This window comes from Solanum verrucosum, unplaced genomic scaffold (genome assembly GCF_900185275.1).
Source record: "Solanum verrucosum unplaced genomic scaffold, falcon-dt-bn FXZP01000199.1, whole genome shotgun sequence".
Taxonomy (NCBI): domain Eukaryota; kingdom Viridiplantae; phylum Streptophyta; class Magnoliopsida; order Solanales; family Solanaceae; genus Solanum; species Solanum verrucosum.
In genome coordinates, this window is record NW_026020049.1 from 458,170 (window position 1) to 468,287 (window position 10,118).

Consider the following 10,118-nt stretch of genomic DNA (forward strand, 5'->3'; position numbering starts at 1 on the left):
AAAAAAAATGGTCATTCACCCAAATATTCTTATTTTGGGGGTGCTCCTTCAACTGTTTAAGTAAAAAATAAGTAGTCGTAAATATTCTTAATATTGAAATAATAAATAATTTATCACGGGACATAAATTTATATTCTTATATATATTATGATATCATATAAGTTGTGTCATAAAAAGCGTAACAAGTTAAATGGTTGTCATCAAAATAACAAATAATTTTTTTGCAGTATAATTATGTATATGTTTGTCATAATATTTCACTATGTCGTGTATACCGATCCAAAAAAGTTCTCTAAAAAGGATAAAGAGCATATGTCCCAATAAGTATAACTCCATTTTCTAAACACACAATAGCAAATTTTGAAGAAAATACTACATTATGTGTGTAGCGTAAATTAATTCTTACAAAAGACAAAAAGTTCTCCAAACTATTTTCAAGTGAATTAGCTCTAAATAGAAACAATGTATTTTATAATGCTAGAACAACATGCATATTAATTATTAAAGCAAATTCATACAAAAAACTTTCCATACGTCTTGGTATATAATGATAAATCGAATCATATAGTAATATCCAAAAGGAAAAATCCTTTTGGCCAGAATTTAGCCCGGTAAAATAACATATTTCACTCTATGTTATTTTACCTATTTGAACATTTTTACTCTTTTAATTTTATACCTTTTAATTAAAAATTGAAAAAAAAATTAATTTATTTTATAATAAAAGAATATTATAGACTTTTTAAATTTCTGGTCAAATTCAGACCAATTATCATTACCCTTTCCAAAATGTCACTTCACTCCAGCTATTAGATGATTCTGATTGGTGCTGCAAAGTGCAGGAACCTTCCTTGTTTCCAAATAATACCAATTTAAATACATTGACTTTAAATATTTCGACCTTTTTACTGCTTATGAAGCAAATTCAACTTCTTTCTCTTGTGCTTATCAAATGAACTTGTGCGACCATTGTTTTTCATATCCAAAACACAAAGTATAAAAGAATATATCCCTCGATCTCCATTATTTATATGAATTTGGTAGAAAACTAAGATATTTATTAATCTTCGATAAAAGAATCAATACAATAGTTTTAGAGATCATAAAGTTATACAATATTTTTCACTGTAAATACTCAGCTATTCTGAAGACAGTCTGCTGGAAATCCTTGAGGAAATCGCTTAGAATCAGTGCAGTAATAATAAACCATGTAATTCTTCTGCACCCATTTGAGCCTCTCTTGGCTTGTGTTATCTAACTCTTCATTCAACCATGAACTGTTAGTTGAAGTTGTAGTATTGGACTTTTCTCCCGCCTTCTCATCAATTTAGATAGGACTTTTAAAAATGATGCCAATTCACCTCTTTTGTACTTTGCAAAAGAGCTGTAGTAGCATAATTTTTCATATCCAAAACACTAAGCTATAAAAGAATATATCTATTTCATTGTCAATACAATAATAAGATGTTTCTAATCCTCAATAATTAATGCATCTTCTTGTTGATGCAGAACAATAAAAGAATCAGTACAATAAATAAAAGAATACACTATTTTTCACTGTAAATGCTTAGCTGTTCTGAAGACAATCTGCTGGAAATCCTTGTGGAAATCGCTTAGAATCAGTGCAGTAATTATAAACCATGTAATTCTTCTGCACCCATTTGAGCCTCTCTTGACTTGTGTTATCTAACTCTTCATTCAACCATGAATTGTTTGTTGAAGTTGTAGTATTGGAATTGCAAGAAGATGAAGAATTGGGAATACAAGCATTGGCATTGAAGTTTCTGTAAGAAGCACTAAAGGGTGCTTGGCTCCAATCAGTCTTGACAAGTCCTCCTCTTGTAGCCCAATCATCTGCATTCCAAAGACTCGAGTATATCCTCATTGCTTGGTTCTTAGGATATGAAACTCCCATTGATTCACTATTCTTGTATTCTCTAATCGGCGTTCCATCAACATAAAATCTGTTCAATCAAAAATAAGATTTATTCCAAAAGAATGTGTTAAATTTGAATAAAGATTGAATCTTTAACTACTTAATTACATGATGCGCTGTGGATTCCAAGTGATTGAATATGTGTGGAAATCAGCAGTAGGGTCAAACCAAAGATGAAATTGTTGCTCTCTGTTTCCTTTGCCTTGGCTAAATACATTAGTGTGGAGAGTATAAGGATCACCACTTAGATTTCCCAAGAATTCAAAATCTATCTCATCATGTGTTGCTCCTTGTGATGATAACTGCAATAAATTCCAAAACAAAAAGAGTTCAGTTTCATTTCAACTCAATAAACATGTAGCTTAAAAATTATATAAGAAAAGAAATTAAGGAAATTACATAGTAAGCTGTGACAGTGCCAGCAGAGTTTCCGGGGACAAGTTTGAGCTGCATGTCAATTTTACCAAAGAGATATTCATTCTTGGATTGAAAACCAGAGCCAGAAATTTTGTCAAGTGAGAGAGTAAGGAGGTCCCCATTGTTGAGTATCTTTGCTCTGCCATCACCCCACGTGATGTCGAATTCTTGATCGAATTTGGCCCCAATTGCAATGCCAAAAGCACTGATCATAAAACACATTACAAGTACTAACTTAGAAGAAGCCATTTTAAGATTTCAAAGTTTGTTGGATGAATTTGAATTGAATAGGTAGATGGGGTTTTATAAGGGTTTATACCAGCCCACCTCAGTCCTCAGCGTGTGGGGATAGGCATGAGGAAATAAAGAGGAAGGTTCAAAGTAAAACAGAAAGCAAGAAAAAAAGATTGAGCTGGAAACAGGATAAAAAATGATGGCATCAAAGCTAAGTGACAGCCCATATATGGTCAGTCTTTCCAAGACTCGCACTATCATTCTCATTGGAACTAGTTTTTTTTTTTTTTTTTAATTTGGTGTTCGATATTTATATCAAAGCCTTACTAAATCTGAATTCGCATTGGGAAATCCCACATTGGAGGATAAAGGCTCTGTAACAAAGGTGAGACTCAAATTTGAAATTTAATGAAGAAATACTTATCATTCCATTATAACTCTCGTTATTATTGGAACTAGTTAAACTTGTGTATTGGTCCCTTTGTTTATTCAAGTGTACCTACAGTACCGCCTTAAGGTATTTGACTAGCAAGAGGTTATATCCCGTGGCAATATTATCTGTGGACCAACCAGCTGACATTTTACAAATTTCAATTCAGATATGCATCTAATCCGGCCCGGCTGTACTCCTAATACATTCGGGTAATTTTTTTCTCCTCGATTGGCCTTCTAATTTCATTTATTTAACGTGTACACTTTCCATTGTGCATTTGCATTTTGTTCATTGATCAATATTTTACTAACCATGATCATCCATGTTCAAACAACAAAAATATTAGAAAATAGGCAAAAGTTCCCCTGCACTATATGGTATCCAGAATACTAGAAATGGTATCACCTAATGGACTTAAAAAGAAATCAAATTATTTAAAATTCAGAGCAAGTTATTTGATTCTCAGCTTGAAATATATTTGTTTTGTTAAGATCGAGAATAAATTTGAGTCAAAGTATAATGAAATATTTGGACCAAAAGTATAACAGAAGGTGGTATATTTAGACCGAAAATATAACAAGAGATATAGGACTTGTTTGGCCCCAAATAAACTTGGAAAAAAATTTGAAAACACTTGGCCAGCGGTGTTTTGCTACATAACTTGGCAAATGTATTTGTCAAGTATCTCAAGTTCCCAAATACTAGAAAAAACTATTTTTTGGGTCATGTTATAGTACTTGAGAATTTTGAAAAATTCAAAAATCACCCCCAAACTTTTATATTTTATAAAAAACTAGTGTACTTGTCCGCACTTCGCGCGGTTATAAGAAAAACTTTTTTAAAAAATTTAAATAATTAATTTTACTATTTGATAAATGTTTTAATAAATAATATAATAAAAGAGAGAAACACAAATAAAAATATGACTTTGATATTACTTATTCAGAAAAATTGCTAAAAAGAAATTTTCATACTGATAAAAAAGTTGAAAATATGAACGTTGTTAATTGACAATCTAATTATTATAGTTTCATATAAATTCAATGATTCTTATAGCAACATTATTGGTTCAATCAACAATATTAAATTTACTCAAATATAAATTACGTGACTTTCTTTTTGTATAAGTGACACAATAATAAAAATAAATAAATAAAGATACATTTGTGGTAAATCATGGTGAGTACAATAAAGATACACAAATTTTTATATTAAAAAACATGAATCAATGAAGGAGTAGTAATTGATACATTCATTTCTGTACAATAATAAGAAATAAATAAGTAGAAAATTTGTCAAAAAAATGAGAAAATAAAAAGATAAATAAGATTATTGGCCAAAGAGATGTGCTACACCACTTTTCTTTTATCTAGATATTCCTTATGTTGGTAAAGAAAGTAGATTGAGAGAGAACAACTTCACTAAATCATTTTTATCTTAAACAAATACTTTTGTATTTCAATTTCTGACCAAACAGATTGTAATAGTGATCTCTGAAAATCTCCAAAACTTGAGAACTTCTAATATTAATAATAATAAAAAAAACTAAAAATATGAAGACTACAAAGTTTCATATCAATAAACATCTTCTTCTTTTTTTATAAATTATACAATATTATAAAAATTATGAATTAACTTTATATTCTCATGTTCTATCATAATAATTATTAAAAGTTGATTTACATGACTGCAAAATTATATATACATGCTTTATTAAGTAGCATACATGTATGTGTTGGACTTTTTTTCAGCTTCTATTTTCAAAAATATCCTGACATGAAAACAAAATAAGTTAACCATACTACAACAACAACAACAACAAAATATAAAAATGAAGTTAACTAATCAAATAAAACTTTAAAAATTATTTAATTATGAGTTAAAGATAAAGGAAGGATCTTATTATCAACATAACATAACATAATGCTCCAAAAACTACAAAAAGAAGAAAAAAAATCTCTATAAACTACAAAGAGAAGCAAAGAGAAAAACTAAAAAAAAAAATTAAAAAAAAAATTGTGATTCATATTATCATGAATCAAAAATAATAATATTGAATATATAATTGCAACATAGAAAAAGTGATAACTATATTAGGCACATCAAATAGTTTTACCTTGTAAAATCGAACTGCACAAAAATATCTAACAATCTTCATTATAGATCTCTCCTGCAAAATCAGATCCATTAACCAACAAAAAAGATATAAGATGAAGAATAAGGAAAAATGTTTAAAAAAAAAATCATCACATGTATCTCAAAATAGGTTTTTATAAGTGTGATTTTTAGATGTCATAAATTTGTATATTAAATTATTTGAGGGTTATGAATATGAAAAGTTAGGAGTTATGAACATTATTAATATTTATTAAGAGAAAATTTTATGTAATTGAAGAGGTAAGAAAATAAAATAATTGAAAGAAATAAGAGAAAAATGCCAAAAAAAACCCACAAAAAAAATAAATAAGAATCAAGCCCTTAGAGAGCGCCACGTCACCGTTTTCATATCCAGCTTTATTATAATATATAGATTTCCATTATTTTGTATCTACCATATCTATCTATTACTACCAATAAATAACAAGATTACTCCTCTATCTATTAAACAACATGCTCACCAACCATATTAAACATCTCTATCTATTAAGTAACAAAGGAATGTGATATTATTTGCAGGACTACAAGGAAAGTGAAAGAGAGCCTAAGCATGACAAAGAGTTATTTAACTATAAACATGTCTCTTTGCGTAATGTAATTGAAAGAACATTTGGTGCATGGAAAAGTAGATTCAGAATACTACGTACGACAAGACATGAACAACTATGATTTAGGCATGCAAGTGAAAGTAGTAGTTGATTGTGCCGTATTAAATAATTCTTTTGCGTGAAAATCAAAACAGTGAAGAAATATTCAATGAACATAAACGTGATGATATGGTTACTGTTGAAGATGACGAACAATCGACTCAAAGTAACAATATTGTTTCACCTTCTCTGTCATCTGATCTAAAAATGAAAGCTTGTAGGGAAGAGATTGTCCGTAGAATGTGGGAAGATTATATTAAGGAATAGGTTGTTACCACCTCCTCCTGAAGAGTTCGAATTCTAATTGGAGTGACAAAATTGAGAAAAAAGAACAAATTGTTTCTAATGGATTATAATTATAACCGAATCAATGACAAGTTTGAATATGTGATTAATGTATTGTTCTTGCATATATTGTTATTTTGTTGTTGTTGATTGTTATCAATTATGTTATAAGGTTATTTTTTAATTGAACATATTCACTATAAATAGATAATATAAATTTATGGATGTTTTTAATAGTTTTTAGAACTTATGGAAATAAATCATATTTTTTGAAATAGTCAAATATTTCTAAGAAAACTTGGGGTAAACACATGGTGTAATTTCACCAAACGATCCCTTAGTAACAAAACTAAGAATTAAGATGTTTGTAATCCTCTGCTACTGGTTGGTGCAGAACAATAAAAGAATCAATATAATAGTTTTATAGATCATAAGTAAAAGAATACAAAAAATTTCACTGTAAATGCTCAGCTATTCTGAAGACAATCTTCTGGAAATCCTTGTGGAAATCGTTTAGAATCAGTGCAGTAATTATAAACCATGTAATTCTTCTGCACCCATTTGAGCCTCTCTTGACTTGTGTTATCTAACTCTTCATTCAACCATGAATTGCTTGTTGAAGTTGTAGTATTGGAATTGCAAGAAGATGGAGAACTGGGAAGACAAGCATTTGCATTGAAGTTTCTGTAAGAAGCACTAAAGGGTGCTTGGCTCCAATCAGTCTTGACAAGTCCTCCTCTTGTAGCCCAATCATCCGCATTCCAAAGACTCGAGTAAATCCTCATTGCTTGGTTCTTCGGCTATGAAACTCCCATTGATTCGCTATTCTTGTATTCTCTAATGGGCGTTCCGTCCACATAAAATCTGTTAAACCAAAAATAAGATAACCCCAAATCAAGATTTGATTTAAAAAGTCACATATTTTTGAAGAAAGATCGAATCTTTAATTACTTACATGATGCGTAGTGGATTCCAAGTGATTGAATATGTGTGGAAATCAGCAGTAGGGTCAAACCAAAGATGAAATTGTTGTTCTCTGTTTCCTTTGCCTTGGCTAAATACATTAGTATGGAGAGTATAAGGATCACCACTTAGGTTTCCCAAGAATTCAAAATCTATCTCATCATGTGTTGGTCCTTGTGATGACAACTGCAATAAATTTTAAAAAAAGAAGTTCAATTACATTTCAACTCAAAAATCATTTAAGAAAATAAGGGAATTACATAGTAGGCAGTGACGGTTCCCGCAGAATTTCCAGGGACAAGTTTGAGCTGCATGTCAATTTTACCAAAGAGATATTCATTCTTGGATTGAAAACCAGAGCCAGAGATTTTGTCAAGTGAGAGAGTTAGGAGGTCGCCATTGTTGAGTATTTTTGCTCTGCCATCACCCCATGTGATGTCGAATTCTTGATCGAACTTGGCTGCAATTGCAATGCCAAAAGCACTGATCATAAAACACATCAAAAGTATTAACTTAGAAGAAAAAGAAGAAGAAGAAGCCATGTTTAGTTCTAAAGATTTCAAACTTTAATTTGTTGGATGAATTAGAGTTGGAGTGAGGTTTTATAAGGGTTTATACCACCCCACGTCAGCAACAAAGAAGTAGCTAGAGCGTGTGGGGTTAGGCTTAAGGAAATAAAGAGGAAGGTTCAAAGTAAAACCGAAAGCAGGAAAAAAAGATTTGAGCATATATTGAGCTGGAAACAGGATTAAAAATGATGGCATCAAAGCTAAGTGACAGCCCATACATATATGGTGAGTCTTTCCAACCCTCACACTAAATCTAAATTCGCATTGAAAAATCTCAAATCGAATAGGATCTCTAACAAAAACGATTATATACCCCGGAGATTCGAATCTAAAACTTCCAATTAAAAATGAAAAAGTATTTATCACTCTACTACAACTCTCGTTGATCATTGGAACTACTTCAACTTGTGTATTGTTTCCCTTTGTTTATTCAAGTGTACCTACATTGTATTATTTCTACTAGTTGGGTTTAATTACCGCCTTAAAATATTTGTCTAGCAAGGGATTATATAGCGTGGCTATATTATCTGTGGACCAACCAGCTGGCTTTTTACAAATTTCAATTCAAGATGTGCATATAATCCCACAGTTCTACTACATTTGTGTAACTTTTGCTCCTCGATTGGCCTTTTTAATTTCATTTCTTTATCGTGTACACTTTCCAAAGTGCATTTGATTTTCGTTCATTTAATATTTATTAACCATGATTCTCCAGGCTCAAACACCAACAAGAAAATACAAGTTTCGTGTCCAGAATATTAGAAATGGTATCACTTGATGGATTTAAAAAGAAATCGAGGTATTTAAAAATGATAAGCTACAAGTATCCTTAGAATATGACCTTTTTTTTTTTTTTCCTTATGACTGAAATCTCAAAGACACGTATAAACTTAACAAGGGTCCTATTACCTCCTAAACTAATTTAAAATGGAAATAAATGCATTATAAGGCAAGTCATGAGTGAACAAAATTAAACACATGTAATTTTTTAAGTGATAACTTTATAATTAGTTAGTACACTTATTTATTGATATTAAAACTTATATATATATATATATATATATATTTACATTTCTTTCTTTGTAAAATATTTATTTTATTTTGTTTCTCACTTTAAACTTTTTATATTTTTTCTTTCATTAATTTCTTATCTTTTCACTTTTAATTATTTTTAAAATGATACTTTTTTTTTTTAAAGTATCCTTTAATTTTAACGTTTTAATTTTTTTAATGTTTAATTTGATTTCTTCACTTATTTTGCTGTCCCTTCGAAATTAACTTATCTTAAATACAAGATGTTTGAAATCAAAAGGAAAGACAAAGAAAATAGAAAGAGTAAATAAAAGAAAAAAAACCAATGAATGAAGTTAAAAAAAAGTTTAGATACAAGGAAAGAAAATATGTATTAACTTAATTTAAAAATATGATAAAGAAATAAAAATATTTTTTTAAAAAAACAAATTAAATTTTTTTAGAAAACATTTACAAACATGGCAGACGCATGTGTACAAACACAGTCAACTTGGGTGGTTGAAGGTGTCACGTCAGCATAAAAGGTGCACAAAAATACAAAAAAAATGAGTTTGGAGTGATAGAACCCTAATCAAGTTTATTTGTCTCTCCGAAATTTTGATCATAGTCTAGAAATACTTGTGGCATATCTCTATTTAAATTAAGAGTGAATTATTTGATATTATACTAAATATATGATATTTGTTTATTAAGGCATATAAATGATACAATATTTGTGAAGGAGGAAATTAGATTGGGTCAGTTTCTTACCATTTTCGATTGGGCTTTTCATTGTTTATCATGTACACTTTCCAAAGTGCATTTAATTCATTCGATGTTTATATAATTACTCCGTCTCAATTTATATGACTTACTTTTTTTTTGTCAGTCTTAAAAAGAATGACACATTTATATATTAAGTACTATCAATTTAACTACAAAATGTTTATTTTGCCCTTAATGAAATAATTTACCATCACACAAATTTATATCATTCATTTTGAACCACAAGTTTTAAAAGTCTTCCTTTCTTTTTTAAACTCTGTGTCGAGTCAAACTACCCCACATAAAATGGGACGGAAGGAGTATATAATTTAGTAATTATAACGATTTGTTTATTTGTCATAATCAATTGTAGGGTAATTACAAATGGATTATTTGATTACACAAATATTATTACATAATTAAGTATAAATAATTTGACTTTTCTCCCGCCTTCTCATCAATTTAGATAGGACTTTTAAAAATGATGCCAATTCACCTCTTTTGTACTTTGCAAAAGAGCTGTAGTAGCATAATTTTTCATATCCAAAACACTAAGCTATAAAAGAATATATCTATTTCATTGTCAATACAATAATAAGATGTTTCTAATCCTCAATATTAATGCATCTTCTGGTTGATGCAGGACAATAAAAGAATCAGTACAATAAATAAAAGAATACACTATTTTTCACTGTAAATGC

The 10,118-nt window shown here is 29.5% G+C and overlaps 1 protein-coding gene, 1 long non-coding RNA gene and 1 pseudogene across 3 annotated transcripts; 1 reads left to right on the plus strand and 2 right to left on the minus strand.

Annotated features, from left to right (window-relative positions):
- Positions 1 to 1,417: 1,417 nt before the first annotated feature.
- LOC125823047 (probable xyloglucan endotransglucosylase/hydrolase protein 23) lies at positions 1,418 to 2,627 on the minus strand. The gene is made up of 3 exons (XM_049502459.1): positions 2,336 to 2,627; positions 2,045 to 2,238; positions 1,418 to 1,964 (listed from the first exon to the last, which is right to left on the minus strand). Exons 1-3 carry the CDS (start codon positions 2,600 to 2,602, stop codon positions 1,568 to 1,570), a joined length of 858 nt encoding a protein of 285 aa, XP_049358416.1. The 5' UTR covers positions 2,603 to 2,627; the 3' UTR covers positions 1,418 to 1,567.
- Positions 2,332 to 7,536, plus strand: LOC125823049 (uncharacterized). Its single transcript, XR_007442686.1, has 2 exons — positions 2,332 to 2,467; positions 7,465 to 7,536. It is a non-coding gene; the product is annotated as an uncharacterized LOC125823049 (long non-coding RNA).
- LOC125823044 (probable xyloglucan endotransglucosylase/hydrolase protein 23) lies at positions 6,337 to 7,652 on the minus strand (annotated as a pseudogene). Its single transcript, XR_007442685.1, has 3 exons — positions 7,333 to 7,652; positions 7,065 to 7,258; positions 6,337 to 6,973 (listed from the first exon to the last, which is right to left on the minus strand). The product of XR_007442685.1 is annotated as a probable xyloglucan endotransglucosylase/hydrolase protein 23 (transcript).
- Positions 7,653 to 10,118: the final 2,466 nt, after the last annotated feature.

Coding starts and splice junctions, on each gene's coding strand:
- LOC125823047 (XM_049502459.1), bottom strand. CDS start 2,602: ATGGCTTCTTCTAAGTTAGTACTTGTAATGTGTTTTATGATCAGTGCT. Junction 2,239..2,335: donor GCACTGTCACAGCTTACTAT/GTAATTTCCTTA, acceptor AATTTATTGCAG/TTATCATCACAAGGAGCAAC. Junction 1,965..2,044: donor TGGAATCCACAGCGCATCAT/GTAATTAAGTAG, acceptor TTGATTGAACAG/ATTTTATGTTGATGGAACGC.